At 44.6% G+C, this 23,229-nt stretch overlaps 1 protein-coding gene across 1 annotated transcript in view; it reads right to left on the bottom strand.

Annotated features, from left to right (window-relative positions):
- The window catches only part of PAPPA2 (pappalysin 2), a 180,756-nt gene that overhangs the window by 59,091 nt on the left and 98,436 nt on the right, over nucleotides 1–23,229 (bottom strand). Inside the window, exons 14-15 of the mRNA XM_063130342.1 lie at nucleotides 12,709–12,871; nucleotides 543–720 (exon numbers count right to left, since the gene is read on the bottom strand). Coding sequence (XP_062986412.1) covers nucleotides 543–720; nucleotides 12,709–12,871 — 341 coding nt within the window. The remainder of the gene's footprint in view (nucleotides 1–542; nucleotides 721–12,708; nucleotides 12,872–23,229) is intronic.

Raw genomic sequence — 23,229 nt, 5'->3', positions numbered from 1 at the left:
ATCCTCCACACGAATACAAATCCTTAGAATAATATAATTTACACTGATGGTGCTATATAATTAATTAATTAATTAATTATAATTTCCCTTTAATGACCATCTAGAATTATAAAGTCTATCTGTTGAAAGTGATAAAGCATTAGAACTGTGATAGGAAATTTTGTAAAGTTTGTTATATAGCACTTGTATTCATGAATCTAATCATGTAATACCAGGGGGCTGGTTCTAATTTTGAGTACATACGTAAATTAGTCTTCCTCAAGGCATCTCTTATTTTGTTTTGAAATATATATTTTAGCCACTGTTGACTACAAAAGCGACAGGCCTGTGAACAGCCATACAACTGCACAAGCTGTACAACTTGAACGTAACATTCAAATAGGAAACTTCCTCCCCTCCCCTACAGAGATATGTGCAAATACATGTCAAGCTCATTCACCAATCGTTGTAGGAAGAGGCACAAATTCAGATGTAAATATAGGATATTATGCTCATCCAACGGTGCCTAGAGGGAGAATGCTCACCAAGTGATGCTAGCATACCTTGAAGCTTCGCTGGCTTAATGCAGGAGAAGAAGCACCGCTTCTGGAAGGTGGTCCCTTTAGGGCAGGAGAACTCTGCGTAAAGCACATGTGATTGGTCTGGAAAATGGCAGTCGATGGGGTCGCAACTCACAGATCTGTCCCACTGTCCAGAGTTACAGGTCAACAGGATTTCTTTCTGAGAAAAGAGAAAAAGTCCACTCCTAATTTCTATAGATTGTTTAAATAATGGAACAGCAATGTAAAAGCTGCCCTTAACTTAGAGCCTTGTCCAGCAACTAATTTCTTTTAACAGGAGCCGTATTTTAAATTGAACAAGTGTACAATGATCTGCAACAATGGCTCCATGTGTCCCATGTGAGCTAAGACACGGGCGAAGGGATATTTAACGCTCTCTTCCCCAATGTGAAGAGCCTCGTGTGGCGCAGAGTGGTAAAGCAGCAGTTTCTGCAGCCGAAACTCTCCCCATGGCCTGAGTTCGATCCCAGCGGAAGCTGGTTTTAGGCAGCCGGCTTGGGTCGACTCAGCCTTCCATCCTCCCGAGGTCGGTAAAATGAGTACCCAGCTAGCTGGGGGAAAGAGAATAACGGCCGGGGAAGGCAACGGCAAACCACCCTGCTATAAGGCCTGCCAAGAAAACGCCAGCGAAAGCTGGCATCCCTCCAAGAGTCAGTAATGACTCAGTGCTTGCATGAGAGGTTCCTTTCCTTCCTTTCCTTTCCCCAATGTGAATAGTAGCAAGATGAGTAGTAAGAGTGCTGCGTGTCTTGGGATCAGGCATTATGCCAGGAACCAGATGGGAAGCTCTGGCTGCCACTTCCCTATCACTGATTTACAGCACTGGTGTTTAGCTAGTGGCCTGGTAGTAGTGACCCACAATAGCTTTTTGTAGCCCTCTGTTCTCACCCCTTGCGGTCATCTCCCTCAGGCCATTTATTTATTACATTTTTATCCTCCTCGTCAATCTTTATTTATTTATTTATTACATTTTTATACCGCCCTATAGCCAAAGCTCTCTGGGCGGTTCACAAAAATTAAAACCATAATAAAACTACCAACAGGTTAAAAACACAAATACAAAATACAGTATCAAAAGCACAACCAGGATAAAACCACACAGCAAAATTGATATAAGATTAAAATACAGAGTTAGAACAGTAAAATTTAAATTTAAGTTAAAATTAAGTGTTAAAATACTGAGGGAATAAAAAGGTCTTCAGCTGGCGACGAAAGGAGTACAGTGTAGGCGCCAGGCAGACCTCTCTGGGGAGTTCATTCCACAGCCGGGGTGCCACAGCAGAGAATGCCTTCCTCCTAGTAGCCACCTGCCTCACTTCCTTTGGCAGGGGCTCACGGAGAAGGGCCCCTGTGGATGATCTTAAGGTCCGGGCAGGTACATATGGGAGGAGGCGTTCCTTCTGGCCCCAAACCGTTTAGGGCTTTGAATGTCAATACCAGCACTTTGAATTGGGCCCAGACCTGGACTGGCAGCCAATGAAGTTGTAAAAGGACTGGAGTAATGTGAAACTTCTACCAAAGTTCCTCTCATTAATCAAAAATCCAATACAGTGCTGGTGTCAAGCACAATGCATAAACAAAGATGAGACACAGGCTAAAAAGACAAAGTACACAAGGTTGGAAAATGGAATTAGTCGGCATCAGTAGTAATAGCACCATCACTACCACCTGTGTGGTTGAATATTTGTCATGAGTGGTTTTCAGCTAACGCCCACTGACTACATACTCAGATACTGTGTTTAGCCCACACAAGATATTCACTTCCTACATAATATGCCGCTTCATATCAGTTTTTTCCTTACCTAATTACAGGTGCACAGGGGCAGGTGTCCTTTCGTGTGTGGGGGGGGAGGGGGGATATATCTGTACTTAGCCCACCACAAATGAAGCCAAAATTGCACACATACATAGGAGATGGAAAGTAGTTAATAATTTCAGAGAGAGGGAGGGTTCACAGGTAATGTGAACTTAGCCAATTTCATTTTTGAACTAGTATACAAACCAAAACTCAGTTATCCTCTGAAATGCGCACTTCTTTGAAGTTTGCAGTGCAATTCTCTACTCATATATATACACAAAACTGCAGATATTAGAGAAAAGTGTGCCAAAAATGCGTATGTATTAGTGAAAATTCTGTAGCAAAATGCATTATATTAGGGGAAATTGCTTGGTAAAAAAATGTATATATTCAGGAAAACAACACCCAAATGCATATATTAAGAGAAATGCTCATGCAAATGTGTAGGTTTTTTTTTTTAATCAATTTGATACGGAAATAGGACAAAACAAACTTAAGTGTGGAAAAATAAGAAACCAAAAGAGGAAACCAGAATCAACAGGTTCATCCATCCCATGTGCAGCTGAAAAGTCCCTCTTGCTGCCAACGGAATCTTTTCTCCTGTGCATTCTAGCATCGCAAAAGAAGGGGTTTTCGCTCTGCTCATGCTGAGGAGGGGAGAGATAAGCCTCCCCGCTCTGCAGCACTGTGTCCCCTGTAAGGATTTTCTACCCCTGCCATACGCACATGTAATTAGGGAAATAAAAACTGGAAATATGGCTGCATGCTACACCAAGCAAACATTTTCAAGCATATTTTCCCAGACACAGGGCTTAGAATTTTTTTTCCTTTTATTAAAAATCCTGAGAGCTAAGATTCTCCAGAATCTGAACTCTGAACCCGGAGTCAGAACATTGTTGGGGATGGAGGAGAAGTGTTGTCTAAATCCACCCAGATTCTTACACCCTGGCCCTCAAACACTGGCATATTTCCGGTATGCCATCTGGTGCAAACTTCAGTGTGACTTAAGTGTGACCTCTAGGAGAAGGCTATCAATGGCTACTTGACCTGCTGGTTATATGTTACTTCCAATATCAGGGGCAACATGCCTATGTATACTAGTGTCTGGGGAACATGGGCAGGAGGGTGCTGTTGCACTCATGTTGTGCTTGCGGGTTTCCCGTAGGCAGCTGGTTGGCCGCTGTGTGAACAGAATGCTGGACTAGGTGGACCCTTGGTCTGATCTGGCACAGTTCTTACGTTTTCATGGGTGGGGGGTCCAGCTCCCACTAGCAGCTGCCTTCCTGATTTCAACTTCCCTGTCACATTAGCAGTATCTCCAGAACAAGGTATAAGAAGAGCAGGTCTCACAGCTAAGAGGCTTTGCCAAGATATTTCCTGCTCAATTGCCAAATGTAGAAATGGTAACTAAAGCAGGTTTACTTCTGCTTCGTTTTTATTTTAAAAAAAATAAGCAAAAAGGACACTTTATTTAACTCTAATCCGCTGCCCAATCCTAGTTGTGTCTGCCCAAATGGATTAACTAGAGGAGTGGGGTGGGGGGAGGGTATTGAGCCACCCAATTAGAACTACGTGACTTACTCATAAGTTCTCCTGTAGCCCCCCCCCCCTTCCAAGCCACTGACAGCCTTTCATTAATTTTGGTCAAGTATCCCTTTAAATGCTTTTCAGACTTGCCTCCTTTTTTCCTAATATCCAGACTGTCTTTTTAGAAGCAGAAGCTAATTCAAAAGCTAATAAAGTACTGAATAGCAAGTTCTTGGGTTTTTTTTAATCCCCCCCTTTTTTTTAAAGGAGGGGTGAGAAATCTTGGCTGTCAAAGTCCACTGCTGCATCTGCTATTCCATTCACCCACCCACCCTTTTTGCCTCTGTGTTGGCATTTTGGGGGTGAAACATCACACATTCAGGGGCTGGAATTAGCCCCAGCAGGCTCCAATTGCTGATCTCAACAACAGGTTGTAAATTAATTTTAAGCTTTTCACCCTCATACCTTGCTTGGGCAGTGTCCAATAATTCCAACGTGCCAGCAGGACCCACCACTTATGCAATGGGAAGCTAGCCTTCCTAAAGTAACCCAAAATGAGCAATAATGCTCATTTCAAGATGAGAACAGGCTAGCAGAGGCAGCAGAAAGGCACCCTCATGACCTGCCCCATTCAAAAAACAATTGTTTTGGTTCATCTCCTGGTTTGGTCTAGGGAGGTCTAACCTCCTGTTGTGTCAGCAGTGAGTCCCGCCTGAACAACACAAACAATGGAGGCAGAGTGGCAGTACTGGATACTGCCCCCTGACTATACTTTAGGGGAAAGAGAATTCAAGGGGTGCCCACCCCACAGATTTGCCAAGCGCTGCTGTTCCTGGCTCAGCTGAGCACTCAGCAATGTACACTTTCCAGGATCTCTGGAAACTATACAGTTCCCCTGGCACACCATCAGCCTTTCCGAGGGAATTGCGCAAGTTTTGCCTCCCTCCCCCTTGAGCCAATCCTGGCCTTAAAGGCCCTCTTGGAGTATAGTTCCTTGAGACCCCTTGTTAAAATTGGGTATGTATAGTTCCTGTGATTAAAAGTGCAATCTTATGGATTAATCGCTCAATAGACAGAGGGTTCTCAGAAGAGCAAGGCAAGGCGGGAGAAACGGAGATGTTCTAGCAGTTTTAGCTAGACAGGCTTCTGAGCTCATCTAGATTGCTTATCTTCCTGGGGGCAGGAATGGAGAGGATTGTGGAACCAATTCCCCTCCCCTCGGCACGCACCCCTTCCACCCTCCTTGCCTCTTCCGAGGTTGCTGTTGTGACCTCAGAAGAGATCACCAATCAGACCTCCTCCTTCACAGTCATAGCTCTCTATGGCGCGGGAGGAGAACATCTGCAGGATCCTATGACTCCATAGGATTGCTCTCATAAGAACATAACAAGAGCCAGGAAGAATTAGACCAAGGGCTGATCTACACCTACAGCCCTTTTGCAATGGAGGAGGGATAATTGCAAGGTTTCCCGCTTCTGGGATCATCCCTCATGGGGCACAAGCGAGGGAGGTTTCCCGCAAGTATAGGGGAGACGTTGCAGGAGGACGTGTGCCCCGTGACGGCTGTTCTGAATGTGTATTGGGAGAAGTGAGTAGGACTGGACAGATGGGTACAGGGCACAATTTTTTTAAAAATACCGGCTCCGAGATGTGCACCAGCGCAAACACACAGCAGTGCAGGGGGGGATAGGTACTGTGTCAAAGATGCGCTCCTGCGTATCAATGTCTGTGTGAAAAAGAAACACTCGGCAATGAAACACACTGATGCCCATGCACACGCCCCTCACAGGGGATTGGCTGTTCACTGTGCTAGGAACTCACAGCAACAGCTTCGCGAAGGGGAGGCACACCCGCCATGGCCTTCAGGATCGCAGCGAGAGAGCCAAAAAAAAAAAAAAAAAAAAAAAACCGTGACAAAAGCAGTCAGCCATATTCCTGAATAACTGAGTGGTCGCCCAAGATCACCGCAGGAGTAGGTGAATGTCATGTGGCCTGGTAGAGATGACTGCAATATTATTCAGGAATAAATGGCTGGTGTAGAAAAGGCCGAAGAGCTCATCTAGTTCAGCACTCTGTTCACACAGTTGCCAACCAGCTGTTGGCCAAGAACCCTTTGTCGCTGGAGTTAGCATATACTCAACAGGATTAGTAGCCATTGAGAGCCTTCTCCTCCAGGTATTTCTTTAATCCCCTTTTAAAGCCATTCAAATAGGTGGCCATCACTGCATCTTGTGGCAGTGAATTCCATAGTTTAATCATGCGCTGTGTGAAGAAGTGCTTCCTTTTATCTGTCCTAAATCTCCCACCAATCAACTTCATGGGGTGACCCCAGGTTCTGGTATTTAGAGAGGGAGAAAAGTGTCTCCTTATCCATATTTTCCACACCACACATAATTTTGTACACCTCTTATGTCTCTTCGTAGCCTCCTAATTTAAACAAAAAATCAAGGATCTGCATGGCTTTGTTTCTCATCATCCATTTTAAAATTGGAACAAGAGAGGTTAAAGAGTTCACAGCTGTTGAAACGTACAACCAAAATAAGAAAGACGGCAAAAAGGTCTTGATAAAAATTAAAAACCCACTAGCAGTTTCAGGAAAACAGGGTCTAAAAATTACTCACCAGTAGCTTTGAACTTAATATATGAAAGCAGAGGAGAGATTTTATAGATAATGTCAGCTACAGTAACTGCTTTTAGAGGGTTTCTTCTGATGGCCATATTGAATAATAATTGGTATGTTTGGAGATTATCTTCTGGTTTGGAAACTGAGAAATTATGTGTATGATTCAAAACAGTGATCTCTGGAAATCATCAGTTTATTGAGGGTGCTCATCTATAAAAGGTGTCTAAAGAAAATTGTTTCATACACGCACATTGCCTCTGTGATCTATGCAATAACCTTGTAAGGTAGGCCATTATTAATATCCCCATATTGCAAAGGAAAGGCACTGGTGCAGGTGAGAGATAGTGACTTATCAAAGCCATCTGGTGTAAGGCTTTATAGACCTATAAAGCCTTACACGGCTTGGGACCACAATACCTGACGGAACGCCTCTCCCGACGTGAATATACCCAGTCACTACGTTCAACATCTAAGGTCCTCCTCCGGGTGCCTACTCCGAGAGAGGCTCGGAGTGTGGCAACGAGGGACAGGGCCTTTTCGGTGGTGGCCCCCAGACTGTGGAACGATCTCCCTGACGAGGCTCACCTGGTGCCAATGCTGCTATCTTTCCAGCGCCAGGTTAAGACTTTCCTCTTTGCCCAGGCATATAGCAGCACATCTTAATTACCCACGTTTAGTTTTTAATGGCTTTTAATGCTTTATGTGTGTATGTTTTGTGTTTTATCTTATTTTTATCTTAATTTTTTAGAATTTCTGTAAACCGCCCAGAGAGGCCTGGCTATGGGGGTGGTATATAAGTGTAATAAATAAATAAATAAATAATAAATAATCTGGTGAGTTTGTAGCGGAAGCAAGAAATAAACCTAGTTCACAATAAACTTTCTTAGCTTCTATGCTTCTGTACAGATCTCTTAAACTCTTTAGATGATCCACTAACTAGCTGACTCAGTGTTACATCAGAGATTGATTTGGCCCAATGCATGACTAAATATACATTTCCAATGAAACCAAACTCTGGCACAAAGAAAACTTAATTTTTGCATTCAAAGTAAATTCTGCAAATAGTTATCATCTGCAGGAAGTTGTACTGTTTCCATCTCTGATATTTCAGTCTTTTTGCCAAAGGTAAAAATATTTTTTGGGCAAGGAACAATGTGGTGGCTGGAGAAAAGGTTTAAGAAAGTAAGGGGGAGCAGGAGTGAATCAAAAGCAGGGAGGCTAGCAGAAAAAACACAAGAAGTTGTGCAAAACACCAGAGCTACACAGTGGAATGTTTCACAGAAACGTAGCTGTAGGTCTTCAAAGAGAGATTTACGACCGCAAAGACTACAGTTTCCTTTCCAATTTTTCCTTTCGTGTGTGTGTGCGTGAATCCATATATATATAAATCTAACAGTTGAAGAGACATGAAACAAGTACCCTTGCTGATGCTAAGCAAGCCTGGGTCTTCTAAGCCTGGATGGGAGATTGACCTGGGAACACTGTGGAAGCCACCTTAGTGCCCTTATGGAAGGAAGCTGAGATATAAATACAAAATGAAATAATAATGCCCCACACTCATATTGCAGTCCATTTGTGGGCTGCAACTCTTAAGGAGGGCGTCAGACCATTTTGAAACACTCACCCTTGTCTCTTTCTTCCTTTGGCTGCCCTAACACCAGGTTCCCTTCCCTTTAACTTCCCTTTTTGTGAACTGCCCAGAGAGCTTTGGCTGTGGGGCGGCATATAAATGTAATAAATAAATAAATGAATGAATAAAATAACTTCTATGCCTTCTAGGGCCAATTCCCACTGAACTTTTCAGGTGCTTGCCCAAATAGCTGCTCCAATCCCTAAGTTTTTGAGAAATCTATTTCTTGAGCTTAAGTAGCTACACAGTTCAACTCATGAAGTGGGGTCATTGAGAACGTTCTGCAGTTGACAATTTTCCTCAGGAGGCAGAATGTTAATTAATATTACATATCATCCCAATAAATGCCAGGGCTTCATCACTGCCACCACCACCACTGGTACAACCATTGCCACAAAGTTCCTCAGTGCCATCACGTATACTACACGGGAAGAAGAAATGCCTGGAATAAATTGATTGCACTGGCAAAATGTATCAGGAAGTGCCATCTAACATGGTAGGTTAGGGTGCTGTCTCCAAGCCTGTTGAGACCTTGAGGCTTGAAGACCATAAGAACTGCCCTGCCACGAGGCTGGGAAGACTTCAGAGCTGGTGAGAGAAGAGAACTGGGGGAGAGGACTGCTCTACCATCCACAGCAGCCTGCTGCTTGTGCCACTGCCCCGCCCACCTCCCAGTTCCATTGATTGCTGAGTGGAGCCAACTGCCATGGTTCTCTCTAGCCAATTGGCAGAAGAGTGCTGTCTCCGAGCCTGTTGAGACCTTGAGGCTTGAAGACCATAAGAACTGCCCTGCCACGAGGCGGCGGGCCACCCCGGTCAGGGCGTCCCCGAAGGGGGCAACACGTTGTGTGAGAAGAGTTTCCCTGAGTGAGAGCAGGGATCTCATGGGAAATGATATAATTACTTCTTGTGTCCTCCCCACCCTGAGGCAGAGGTTGGGGCTTCACCAATTATAGCTGCTTCATCTGCCCAGAGTGAGAGGCTGTGGTACTTGAAGCAGGAGGGTCCCCTGTGTGAGAGCCAGGGGGAGGAGTGTGGCCACACATCAGGTAGTAGTAGAATTAGCAGTTACTAAGAGAGGGAGATTGTGGGGGCGGGGGAAAGCACTTTATCACTTAGTTGGTAGTAGCCTGATGTCCATCTGTGACCAGTGGCTGGTTACCACAAGTGAGAAATGTGACTGTGTTGTTTGTATGACTGAGTGTGGGTTTGAATGGTAAGTGAGTGCATAGGTGGTGTAGGTAAAGATGTCTTTGGGAAGCCGTGATGCAGGGACACATGGAGGGGGAGCCACTATTCCAGTGATTTGGGGCAGAAGGAGATATGGCAGGAGGAAGGGGTTGCAACATCAGCGTAGAACGGGTTTCAGGTGTCTTCACACTGTTCCCCTTCTACCCTCCTTCTCTAGTTCTCATGTACCTGGTAGCTCATCCACTGAGCCCTCCTTCCTTGTGGTGCTACTCTTTAATGCCAGGTCGGTCCGCAATAAGACCTCTCTTATTCATGATTTAATCCTGGATGAGAGGGCTGACCTGGCGTGCATTACTGAGACTTGGGTGGGTGAGCTGGGTGGGGTTGATCTGACTCATCTCTGCCCATCCGGGTACTCAGTGCAGCACCAACACAGATTGGAGGGACGGGGTGGGGGGGGTCACCGTGATTCATAGATCTTCCATCTCTATCACCAGGAAACCACTCCATCTTGGAGCAGCCCTTGAAGGTTTGCACCTGGTGTTGGGCCAGAGAGACAGATTGGGGATGCTGCTGGTATACCGCCCACCCTGCTGCCCGGCATCCTCCCTGACTGAGCTGGCGGAGGCAGTCTCGAGTGTGGTGTTGGAGGAACCCAGGACGGTGGTTCTGGGCGACTTCAACTTTCATGCTGAGGCTGTCTCTGGGGCTCCGGCTCGGGACTTTATGGCCTCCATGACAACCATGGGGCTGTCTCAGTTTGTCATTGGCCCAACACATAAAGCAGGGCATACCCTTGATTTGGTTTTTGCTCCAAGCTGTGAGATGGGTAGTCTGAAGATTGGGGGGGGTCCAAGTAACCCCATTGTCATGGTCAGACCATTTCTTGGTGAGATTTGAACTCACGGCGTTACTACCCTCCTGCAAGGGTGAGGGACCCATTTGGATGGTCCGCCCCAGGAGACTGATGGAATCCAATGGATTTCTGAATGCTCTTGGGGATTTTCCAGTGGAGAGAGCTGGTGATCCAGCTGAGGCCCTAGCCTCACTGTGGAATGGTGAGATGCGGAGGGCCATCGACTTGATCGCACCTGAGTGTCCTCTCCAGTCCTGTAGAGCCCGCTCTGCTCCTTGGTATACTAAGGAGTTGCGGTCAATGAAACAGGCTGGACGTCGGCTGGAGCGCAAATCTCGAAGCGAAGATGACCGAGCACGCTGTAGAGCGCATAATCGTGCCTATTGCGTGGCAGTGCGGGCAGCAAAGAAGGCTTATTTTGCTGCCTCCATTGCGTCCTCGAGTAGCCGTCCAGCGGAGCTCTTCTGGGTGGTCCGGGGGCTGCTAACATCCTCCCCAGCAAATGGGGCCCTGGCTCCGTCAAGGACCCGCTGTGACCTTTTTGCATCACATTTTGAGGACAAGATCGCTTCTCTCCGCAGCGAGCTTGACGTTGTTTTTAGTGCAGCTCCAGTTGAGGTGTCCGATGCCACCATCTGCCCAATTTTGTGGGATCAGTTCCAGTTATTGCGGCCTGATGATGTAGACAAGGTGCTTGCAGCAGTGCGACCGACCACTTGCCCTCTCGGTCCCTGTCCCTCCTGGCTTATAAAAGCAAGCCGAGGGGGTCTGACTGGGTGGGTCCAGGGGGTGATAAATGCTTCCCTCCGGGAAGGGGTGGTCCCTGCTGTCCTTAAGGAGGCAGTAGTGCGACCACTCCTGAAGAAGCCCACACTGGATCTGATGGTATTAGGCAACTACCGCCCAGTTGCTAACACTCCTTTTTTAGGGAAGGTACTTGAGAGGGTTGTGGCGGAGCAACTGCAGGCACTCTTGGAGGATACTGATTATCTAGATCCATTCCAGTCTGGGTTCCGATCTGGAACCTGGTCCGTTTAAACTCAGTACAGCACCATGTACATTGATGGTGCTATATAAATAAATAATAATAATAATAATAATAGATGGTGCCCTGCGGCACTCCATAGCTCAATTGCCAGGAGGCCAAGGACTGGTCACCCAATGCTACTCTCTGAAAGCGACCCCGTAGGTAGGACCGGAACCACTGTAAAACAGTGCCTCCGATGCCCATCCCACGGAGTCGATCCAGGAGGATACCATGGTCAATGGTATCAAAAGCCGCCGAGAGATCGAGCAGGATTAACAGGGTTGCATTCCCCCTGTCCCTCTCTCGATAAAGGTCATCCATCAGGGCGACCAAGGCTGATTCAGTCCTGTAACCATCTTGTCCCCAATGTTATTTAACATCTATATGAAGCCGTTGGGAGCAGTCATTAGGGGATTTGGAGCTAAATGCCATCAATACGCTGATGACACGCAGCTCTATCTGCCTGTGACAACTGAATCAGGTGAGGCTGTGCAAGTCCTGGACCAGTGCCTAGACTCAGTAATGGGCTGGATGAGGGCCAATAAACTGAGACTAAATCCTGGCAAGACAGAAGCCCTGTGGGTGAGTGGTTCCTGAGTCCAGGAGACAGGCTCATTGCCTGTTCTGGATGGGGTTGCTCTGCCTCTGAAAGAACAGGCTCATAGTTTGAGAGTACTCTTAGACCCATTTCTGTCGTTGGAGGCTCAAGTAGCCGCCACGGCTCGGAGTGCCTTTTACCCTCTTCGGTTGGTTCGCCAACTACGGCCTCTTCTGGACAGGGATAGCTTGACCACGGTGGTACAGGCATTGGTAACCTCAAGATTGGATTACTGCAATGCGCTCTATGTGGGGCTGCCCTTGAAGCTGCTCCGGAAGCTGGAGCTAGTGCAGAATGCTGCAGCTCGGCTGTTGTCTGGAGCTGCCCCTTTCCAGCATGGAACTCCTCTGCTGAGGGAACTGCACTGGCTGCCTATTCGCTACCGGGCCAGGTTGAAGGTTCTTGTACTTGTGTACAAAGCCCTAAACAACTTGGGACCAGGATACCTGAGAGAGCGCCTTCTCCCTTACCAACCTGCCTGGTCACTGAGGTCATCCGAGGGCCTGCTCCTGGTGGTTCCACATAGATCCATCCTCCGATTGGAATCCACCAGGGGAAGAGCCTTCAGCGTGGTGGCGCCCCTCCTGTGGAACTCCCTGCCTCTGGAGGTCAGACAGGCTCCAACCTTGTACTCCTTTCGGCGCCTCCTGAAAACATCTTTATTCCAAGAAGCCTTTCTTTAACATGCAGCCTTGGATTTCTGTGTTGTTGTTTTTTGGTTCTTTTTAAATTTTGTTTTAACTGTTTTATTCTGTTTTTATTTTCATTTTACCTTGTACACCGCTCCGAAATTTTTTCAATGAGGAGCGGTATATAAATATTCTAAATAAATAAATAGGTTAAAACCCTCTCTTGCTGGAGCACATCTGGAATAATACCGTAACTCCCATCAACTCACCTGTCCTGGGCGCAGCAACTGCCCATGGCTGGCATATCCATTTTCACAAGTAATGATACATTCCATGTGCCCCTGACTGCTGGGTGTGCAGTTGGCAGCAGCAGCATGATGAATATGAGGCAGCACACAGCTACCTTGCCCTCCGCAGGTTTGCTGGGTGCAGCTGTTGGGGGAGAGAGAGAGAGAGAGAGAGAGCATGGAACCAAAATGCATATTCCTGTATTACCGGAAAGAAACGGTGAGAGAAAGTACACTGGGAAATGCAAAAACAAGAGAAGAAATTCTCAAAGGAGCGCCTAAATTTATTCAGCCTGATGTTTTTCAGAAAGATTTATTTCCTTTTTCAGGGACTGATCTACAAACAAGAAAACAAACACTGAAACAGATATACATTTATGCTACCACTTTGATTTTTTTTTAAATGCCTGAAGCACACACAAAAAAATACCTCTTATAGGAAAAATCATCCTTGTTAAAACTCTAAGTATGCATAATCAACATAGGAAATGGAAACGAGACACTTTATTTTCTATCACATGGAAAAAAAACATGTTAAACCAAAAGGCTTAAATGACAAACCTAGTAGAATAGGCTACATATTTTTTTCTTAATTCTAAGTCAAAATGAAAAAAGCTGATATACATAGCACACACACAGGAGCTTTCTGAACTGCTATGCAGATATTTGAGTATACAATTTTGTCTTTTAAAGCCTTTCTTTAAAAGTTTTCTTTGGAGTCTGATAAGCTTTTTGCTTTAACATGTATTTCCTGCGAAAGGAAAGAAGTTAGTTTCCCATTTCTTAACTTCCTCAGCTTATTATACAGCTTCAGCAAAAGTCAGCATCACACCTGTTCAACATGACTTCACCAATGCCAAACACAATTTGGGTGCTGAGCACTCAACCACAAAGACTAACTCGTGAAGAGCAGTTGAGAGCATTATGTGGCTGATCTAAACATGAAAACTACAAGATAATGTTGGAGGGCTTCACCCCAAACATACGGCCACGGCTCCTTCTATGAACAAGCATCCAACTGATGAAGACTCTTCGAAACAGGAATTGTACCGGACACCTGTATCATTTAGATGCCTAGAACTTTTTAGACGCCTAGATATGTGATTGCTTATTTAGACGCACTGATTAGTGAACGTGTGGGGGGATACAATTCTGTACCTTTACTACAAAAATATTTTTCACATATGCTGTTTTGTAACATGTTATTGTGACTTTAGTGCCGACACATTGGACACTACTATTGTTATTGTTTTCTTTTTCTATATAGTGGAAGCTTCTGCACCGTTGGATTTCTTTGGAGGGGTTTAAGGCAGTGTATCAGCAAGGAGAAAGTGTTTTGTATATTTGTTACAAACTGTATATGTAAGAATTCTGTATATATCATCCACATTTGTAATAGATTGCGTCTATCTTATATTTCACGAGTGAGTCTTTGTGGTTGAGTGCTCAGCACCCAAATTGTGTTTTTGCTTTTTCAACCACAGCCTTCTATTTTCTCTACTTCACTAATACCAATGCAGCCTAACAGCCATATTCTATAATTTCCCAAGTGCTTGAAAATCCCATTACTGCAGTTCCAAAAAGCCAACAACATGCACAAAACCCCCAGGCAGTTTATCAAAACCCTGGTGGGCTACCAACCATAGTTAGTTGGTTGCCCATCCTGAATAATACCAGTGGATAAAAGGAATGAGATGGAGCCCAGCATAATGAAGGAAGCCTGCACAACATGTGATCCACTAAGTCAAACATAACCTAACAGCCACATATGATTTGATATTGTTTTTTCTGCTTGTCTAGAATTGCAAAAATAGGGGGCAGAGACAAACACTTGGCAGACCACAAGACATGGATGGTGGGCTGCATTCCCTTGGGTGGATCCTAAATTGTGCAGGCCTACAATCATTCCATGCAAATGGTTAAGAATCTGGACCTCCCAGCTTCATTCCAGAATTTAATGAATCACCGCCCAAACATGAGCAATTTATGTCTTTCCCACCTCCCTCAAAATCCACATTTCCTCTTAACATTTAGCAGTAGTTACATATGACACAGAATGTTCCTTCTGTGGCTTGGTTTTGGTTAGTGGGTTCATAGTATGTTATTCCTCTAAGTCTTACTCTGATGATTTTCCATATCAAACCGGCTGAATGTTGTCCTCTTCTTCCACCAGCAGCCCATGCCCTACTTACAAGTTGTCCCCCGAGGACCCCGGTCAGGAGAAGCTATTGTTTCTCCTAGCTCTTAACAATAAACCTAGGTTTTTCAAAACAGTGTCATCTGCACTACTGATTTTTGAATGAAAAATATGAGTTTATATTAGCCACTGTATTGTCCTAGAAACATTCATTAATAACGGTTCTGAAGAGAAAATCAAAGAGACTAGCTCTAAACCATTGATTCTAGCCTAGGAAATTATAACGGACGTTCTGTCATAAAGTGCTTATGTTTCAAAATTCAGAAGTAGTTATGAACTGAAGTTTAATAACTGTGGCTTCACAGAGGTATGCAAAAAGAGTGAGGAATAATAAAAGAAAAAGAGAGAGAGAGAAAACTGAACAATAACAAAATAAAAAGGAGGCACAAAGTTAGTTATGAAAAAATAGCACTAGAATACAAACATTGAAGATGCAATGGAGTGGGGGGTGGAAATAGTATGGTAAGTGATAAAGGGGAGGGGGGAGCAAATAAAGGGAAACACCTTCATTTTTTCAGTTAAGAATATAATTAGAGCCCTGCTGGATTAGAACAACAATCTATCTGGTAGAACATTGCTGTTTTTGAGAAGCCCACAAGCAGGGCATGAACAAATCTGTTCTGCTTCACTACTGCCTGTTTATCAGCAACGGGTGTTCAGAGGTAATATTAACTATTCAGAAGTTCCCCTTATTTATGATTGCTAAGGTCATAAGAACATCCCTGCTGAACCAGACCAAGGGTTCACCTAGTCCCAAATCGTATTTCCAGGAATGGCCATCAAGATGCCTCCCAAGAAATCCAGACACAGAGCATGAAGGCGAGAGCCCAGAGAACCTGCCATTCAGGGGCACAGAGCTTCATATATGGAGGTTCTATCTAGCCATTACCTAATAACTGTTAATAATACTAGTGTCCCTGAATTTGTCTAAACCTTTCTTTTAAAGCTGGCTCTAATCTAGTGCCTATCACTACCTACTGTGGTGATGGGTACAAGTTAATTATGCATTATGTAAAGACATAGCCCCACCCCAATGACCTTTTCTTTTTTTTTCTAAGCTGAAAATGGACACGGCTAAAATAAATGTGCAAAGCATGACCACTTATTTATTTATTTATTTATTTATTTATTTATTTATTTATTACATTTATATTCCGCCCCATAGCCGAAGCTCTCTGGGCGGTTTACAAAAGTTAAAAACAGTAAACATTAAAAACTATACAAAATTTAAAAACCATCAGAAACATAAAAACAAACAGTATAAAAACAACAGTATCCATTTAAAAACAACAGTTCTGGGGGCCGTTAAAAAACAAAATTGTTGTTAAATGCGGTTAAATGCCTGGGAGAAGAGGAAAGTCTTGACCTGGCGCCTGAAAGATCACAGTGTTGGCGCCAGGCGAGCCTCATCGGGGAGATCATTCCACAGTCGGGGGGCCACCATCGAAAAGGCTCTCATGAATATTTTTGATGTGAAACTATTGTTGATGTTGAATCCCCAGAAGATAATTGTTTTATAGCTTCTGTTTTTATCAATGAAAGCATGAGCCTGTTTTTAAAAATCTTAGTATGAGGGTGTAAAAGTCATGACCCCAAAGCTCTTACCCTAAAGACCTTTACTGCTGTTCTGATGCCTGGGGTACTCATATTAGCCATTTTGTATATTGCTTTGCTCTCAGGAAAGCTGTAGACCCAAGATAGAATAAGTGCTGAAAATATTATTCTTAATACCTTCAGACAATGAAAACACTCCAATGCAAAGGAGAAGCAGTTTCAGATATCATTACAAGAAAGGTATACAGTGTGTTTACTAGCATATTTCAAGAAATTTGGGCAAAACCAATATGACATCTATTCTTATGAATGCAAAGCTAAATAACAACTTATGACAAAGGCAGACAAGGCTGACCATTAGCTTTCTGGGAACACAGTCTGAACCTAAAGAAGAAGAACCCAGTGATAACTCACAAGGTCCTCATCATTCCATCTGCCAACTGATGCTGCTACACAGTCAATGCTAAATCATCTGACACTTTTTTTGTTTGTTTCAGATTCGCAGAAATATTGCTTTAGGTGATGTGTGGGCAACTTGTGGCCCTCTAGACGGTTTGGTCTTCAACTCCAATCATCTCTCACCATTGCCTAAACTGACTATGGCTAATTATAATTCTAGGCCAAAACATCTTACAACTCCCAGAATCCCTCCAGCCAGCTATGCTAGGAATGGTCAAACTTCTTTCTGTCTAAGCATGCATAGGATTCCACCCTAATAAAACTTAATGTTGGGTGGATCACGCTCTTAATGGTTAATAGTAATGGTTAATCTGTCGACGAGAGGTGATAAGTTGTTGAAGGTTCTACAGCTGGATCTCTCTTGTTTTCTATTATTATTATTATTATTATTATTATTATTATTATTATTATTATTATCATCATTTATATACCGCCCCATAGCCAAAGCTCTCTGTCCGGTTTACAAAAGTTCAAAACAGTGAACATGAAAACAAATATACAAAATTTAAAACCATCAAAAGCATAAAACAACAATATCCTATTAAAACAACATGTTGTTAACTGACTGGGAGAAGAGAAAAGTATTGACCTGGTGCCGAAAAGATAATGTTGGTGCCAGGCGAGCCTTGTCAGGGAGATCATTCCATAATTGGGGGGCCACCACTGAAAAGGCCCTCTCCCTTGTTGCCATCCTCTGAGCTTCCCTCGGAGTAGGCACTCGGAGGAGGACCTTTTATTGGTGATTAAATAGTCTCACTTTTAATCCCTCATTTTTAACTGTCTTTTATTTTTATTTTTTTATTTTTATTTATTATTACATTTATATACTGCCCCATAGCCGAAGCTCTCTGGGCAGTTCACAAAAATTAAAAACATTCAAAGCATAAAACAACAGTATAAAACCATAATATAAAATACAATATAAAAGCTCAACCAGATAAAAACAGCAGCAATGCAAAATTACAAATTTAAAACACCGAGTTAAAATTTATTTATAGACTGTTAAAATGCTGGGAGAATAAAAAGGTCTTCACCTGGCGTCTAAAAGCATATAACGTAGATGCCAAGCGAACCTCCTTAGGGAGCTCATTCCACAGCCGGGGTGCCACAGCAGAGAAGGCCCTCCTCCTGGTAGCCACCTGCCTCACTTCCCTTGGCAGGGGCTCGAGGAGAAGGACCCCTAAGGATGACCTTAGGGTCCAGACAGTTACATACGGGAGGAGGCGTTCCTTCAGATAGCCTGGCCCCAAGCCGTTTAGGGCTTTAAATGTTAATACCAGCACTTTGAATCGGGCCTGGGCCTGGACTGGCAGCCAATGAAGCTGGAAAAGGACTGGCGTGATTTAGTATGATGCCTTAGTTCAGCCCTTTTTTGACAATTTAGTGCTGCAACGTTTAGTCATTTACTCTTATTAATCAGTTAAAAACCCTTTGATCATTAAAGGTATCATAAATTAATAAGGTAGCAGGGTTTTATTCAAATGCTAGTTATTTTTAATGCAATTTTTTACAAACTGTGAAGGCACTCTTTGTAAGTGGCATTCTTTCTCCTCCATCACACAGGACGGAAAGTGTCTTCTACAGTGGCACTTACTGTGAAATTTGCATGATCTAAAAATACTTGTTCTTGACTTGTTGACATGGGGGATAATGAGGGGCCGCACAATCAGGAAAACAAAGAGGAAGTCCTGGACAGGGGAAGCAGCCTGGGGATTTGCCCAGGATCAGCTTATTTATGGGCAGCTGCAACAGAGCCCCCATCGAGCAAACTATATGCACACAGAAAGAGCATGGCCAAGCACTGAACTCCAACATTAGAGTGGAACAGACTATTTTTGAAGGGTTGGGGCAGGAGGACAAGTCAAGAATGCACAAAAAAGGACCACAAAAAATATTTCTTTTCTCCATACACGCAGACATGTTTATGAAGTGAGAAATGGTTTCAGGTCAGCTGCTAAAAATTCTTTCACTAGCTTATATTTCCACTTGCTTCTTTTTTTAATATATATTTTACAAGCATATGTTTTAGCTTCTGGGGCCTTCTACATCAAGCGCAATGCAGTTCTCCACGCCTACCCACTACACTCACATTTTCTGGCATTAAATTAACCTACTGCCACAAACGCACACAAAGTTACATATAGTCGCCCAATTCCTGACTGCATCTGACCGAATTCAATCCAACAATCTCAGGATATTCCTGAGCCAATGTAGGACCCAGCTCTAAGACCTGACTTTTTCCTCCTCTGTACAGATAGACCTCAGATTTTATTAAATCAAGGAGGTAGATGTCATTTATTTGCCAGCCAAAGGCAACCTATACACAATTACAAAATGTATAACAGAAATGCAGCTTGCTCACCTGTAACCGTAGCTCTTTGAGTGGTCATCTATGCATTCACTTCTATTGCTGAGGAACAGGGTTGTTGTTTTTTTGCGGGAACCCTCCCCCACGATACTGCGTGTGCTCCAGCGGGTTCCTGCTCGTTCCCTCAGTTCCTGGAGACCACCAAAGAGGCCTCAAACCATGGGAACACCCCCTCACGGAATCCCCATCAACATGACAGTGACACCGAAGTGGTAGGAGGGTGGTGTGAACGCATAGATGACCACTCGAAGAACTACGGTTACAGGTAAGCAACCTGCAATTCTCTTTCGTGGTCTCTGTGCATCACACATATGGGAAATTAATAAGCCGTCTTACTGAATGAGGGTAGGCGCACTCTTAAAAGGCTGAAGACAGCACAGATCTCCCAAATGCTACATCCAATCGAGCTCTGGCATTGAGCTTGTAGTGCCTCTCAAACGTCAACAGTTGAGACCAGGTTGCCGCTCGACACAAGTCTGTGATCGGTACACCTCGACCAAAAGCTGTATAAGTAGCTACATCTCGTGTCAAGTGGGGTCTAACCTGACCAGGCAGCTTCAGCTTCGCGAAGTCATAGGCCCGCCTAATTGTCTGCACCAACCAGGAAGCAAATCTCTATGAAGACACAGGCTGACCTTTGTTCTTTCTGCCATAAAGAGCCTATTTGTAGTGCGAATAGCCAATGCCCTTCTCACATCAACCTCATGCAGTCTCATTTCCAGATCTGATGTCAGAGACAGGAAGACTGGTAATTTGCTGACTAATATGAAAATCAGAAGATCGGAGGTCCACCTTGTCTTCATGACACACTAAGTAGGGAGAGTCAATTCTTAGAGCGCAGAATTCACTGGAGCGTTTAGCGGACATAACTGCCACCAGGAATGCTACTTTCCGCAAAAGTAGGCAAATATCTACCGTAACCAATGGTTCTAAGGGCTTCGCCATAAGAGCACTATTGACTGAACTGGTGGCACCAGATTCTTTAATCCCCTTAAGGAATTGTCTAACCATAGGATGAGAAAGTAATGATTGCTTATGAACTCGGGCTGTAGACGCTACGACTTCCAGCAGATAAACCCTGAGGGAAGACAGCTTCAGGCGCCTGTCATACAAATGATACAGAAAACATAGAATGAAAAGGGCTAGCATCAAAGCCCTTTTCATTAACAAATCTTTTAAACTCTGACCACTTTGCCTCATAAGATTTTCTAGTAGCAGGTTTCCGTGTCACTAGGAGGGACTGACTGGACCCCTTCCAGTACTGAGGAGTACACCATTAATTGCAAACTTTCCATGGTCTTCAGGGGCCTCAGGTGAGAATGGTGCATCCTGCCTCAGTACCGAGAGAGCTGGTCCGGTATCAACAGGAGTCTCTGGAAAGCCTGAGGAGGGCGAATCAGGGTTGCTGGGCCACCAAGGAGTGACAATTATACTGTTGGTTCCATCCAGTCTGATCTTTGAAAGGACTTTTGCAATCAGTGGAAACGGAGGGGGAAAATAAAGACCCACTCCAATCAATCTGGAAGGTGTCCCCTAGTGATGCCCAACTGAGACCCCCTCTGGAACAAAACTTTTTGCAGACCACATTGCATTCCGTGGTGAACATGTTGACCATTGGCAGGCCCCAACTCCGAAAGAGGTGTCGAAGTATTTGGAGCAAAAGTTGCCACTTGTGCAACGTGACGTTCTAACGGCTTAAGGAGTCTGCTAGAACACTGTCCGCACCTGCGATATGAACAGCGGTGCCCCTTGGTATAATCCAATCGAACAGTTTCAAAGTCATGTCTATCAACCCAGATGAACGTGTTCCACCCTGCTTGTTCAAGTGCTAAAGGACAGCGGTATTGTCTGTGAGTAGCAGGACATGGTACCCTTTTATCTCTGGCTTGAAGGTGTGCAATGCCTTCCAAACTGCCAAGAATTCCAGGTGATTTATATGCAGGTGGAATTCTCATTGAGACCACATCCCTTGTACCTTCGGAGGACAGCAATGACCTCAACCCATCATCAATGTGCCTGTTGTGACGGTTCGGGATGGAGAGTGAGGAAGAAATGGCACTCCCTGGGATAGGTTCTTTTGGTTCATCCGCCATCGAAGGGAGCGAGCGATATTCAATGGTACTCGTAACCTGAACTTCCAAGCGACGGCCCCAAAGGGAAAGACACGGAGGAACCACTTCTGTAGAGGTTGCATTCTCAATCATGTCCACTGGACGACTGTAACTGCTGCTGCCATATGCCCGAGCAGTCTCTGAATTGAGTGGCACTTGAAACCCAGCGTCAGAACAGGTGCTCTGCCATACTGACTAGTGTAAGTAGTCTCTGTTGAGGTAAGTACGTGCGGCCTACTCTCGAGTCTAGGATTGCCCCCTATGAACTTTATGCACGGTGTAGGGCATAGGGTCGACGTCTCGTTGTTCGCATAATAGCCAATTGCTGGCAGAAACTTGAGAATAAACACGATGGTAGGTTCCAATGAAGTCCTTGATGACCCTACTAGGACCCAGTCATCCAAGTACAGGTAAACTTCTATCCCCGAAGCTGAAAGAATGCACATACCACCGCAATACATTTGGTAAAAACTTTTGGTGCTGTTGCCAGACCAAAGGGAAGGACTCAAAATTGAAACATTTTGGTTCCAGTGACAAAACTGAGGAAACAATGATATGACAGATGGATCCCTATATGGAAGCATGCATCCCTTAGGTCCAGAGCTGCGAACCACACCTCATGACACAGAAGCAGAAGGATAGTTGACTAGGTAGTCATTCGGCACTTTCTGCTAAGGATAAAAACACAGAGACCTTTGATGTCTAGAATAAGGCGAAGTCCCCCATCCCATTTCAGTACCGTGAAGTACCAGGAGAAAAATGCTCCTCCTGATTGAAGAGGTGTTATACGTCAAATAGCGCCCTTTTGTAATAGGACTAGGTTTTCTGCCCTTAGAACCTCAGAAGGTGTTGGCACTCTCACGGTTCAGGTGGGAGGGAGGACTTCGAACTCCATTCTGTATCCTTTTGCCACAATGTCCAGAACCCAAGTATCTGAAGTCAGATATGTCCAAATTGGGAGAAAAGGATAGAAGAGGATAGAAGATCGAAGGAGATGGCAACAGAGCAGACAAGCGGATCAATGAGTCAAATACACCACCTTGATGTCTGATCCATCTTGACATGGCCTTGTCGGTACCGAGACAAAGATTGCTGCTGTTTGCACTGGGACTGAATTTGGTATTGAGGCTGCCTGTCAGAAGACTGCTTAAAAATCGGTTGCTGCTGGCGAAACCAGCAACGAGGCTTGTAAGCTTGGGGTTGCTGTTGTACTCCCAACCCCATCTTACGAGCTATGTTTTTAGTTTTCTGGACAGAATCCATCTATTCATCTGTTTTCATATTAAATAGACCCTCTCCATCAAACAGCAAGTCCTCGATCCTTGAGCGCGCTTCCGGTGTCATACCAGCAGACCTAATCCATGCATGGTGTCTTAATGCGATAGCCCCAGCCATCGGTTTTGCAATGCAGTCAGCCTGATGCCACACCATGTTTAGTTCTTGACGAAACAGCTGAACTGCTTCTGATCAAAACATTCTTGCTAATTCCCTCTGATCTTCTGGGAGGTAATCACACAAGGAGCTCAACTTCTTCCAGAGAACAGCTGATAATGGGCCATCGTGGCTTGGTAATTAGCCACTTTCAACCACAGCACAACAGAGGAATACATCTACCTGCCCAAAAGGCTCAAGCCTTCGCCCTGCCTTATCAACCAGCAAAGCATGGACCTTTTGGGGAGCGACCTTGGGCCGATTCAACTATTATAGCATTTGGCCTGGGGTGCGCAAATAGGAAGTTCAGCCTCCTTCTCCTGGACTCGGTACATAGATTCGAGCCTCTTCAGCTCTCTGGCACTTGGAGGAGCCCAGCAGTT

The sequence above is a fragment of the Elgaria multicarinata genome, chromosome 1, assembly GCF_023053635.1.
Source record: "Elgaria multicarinata webbii isolate HBS135686 ecotype San Diego chromosome 1, rElgMul1.1.pri, whole genome shotgun sequence".
Classification (NCBI taxonomy): Eukaryota; Metazoa; Chordata; class Lepidosauria; order Squamata; family Anguidae; genus Elgaria; species Elgaria multicarinata.
Note: the sequence above shows the minus strand (reverse complement) of the source record. Positions and strands in the feature narration are given on the sequence as shown.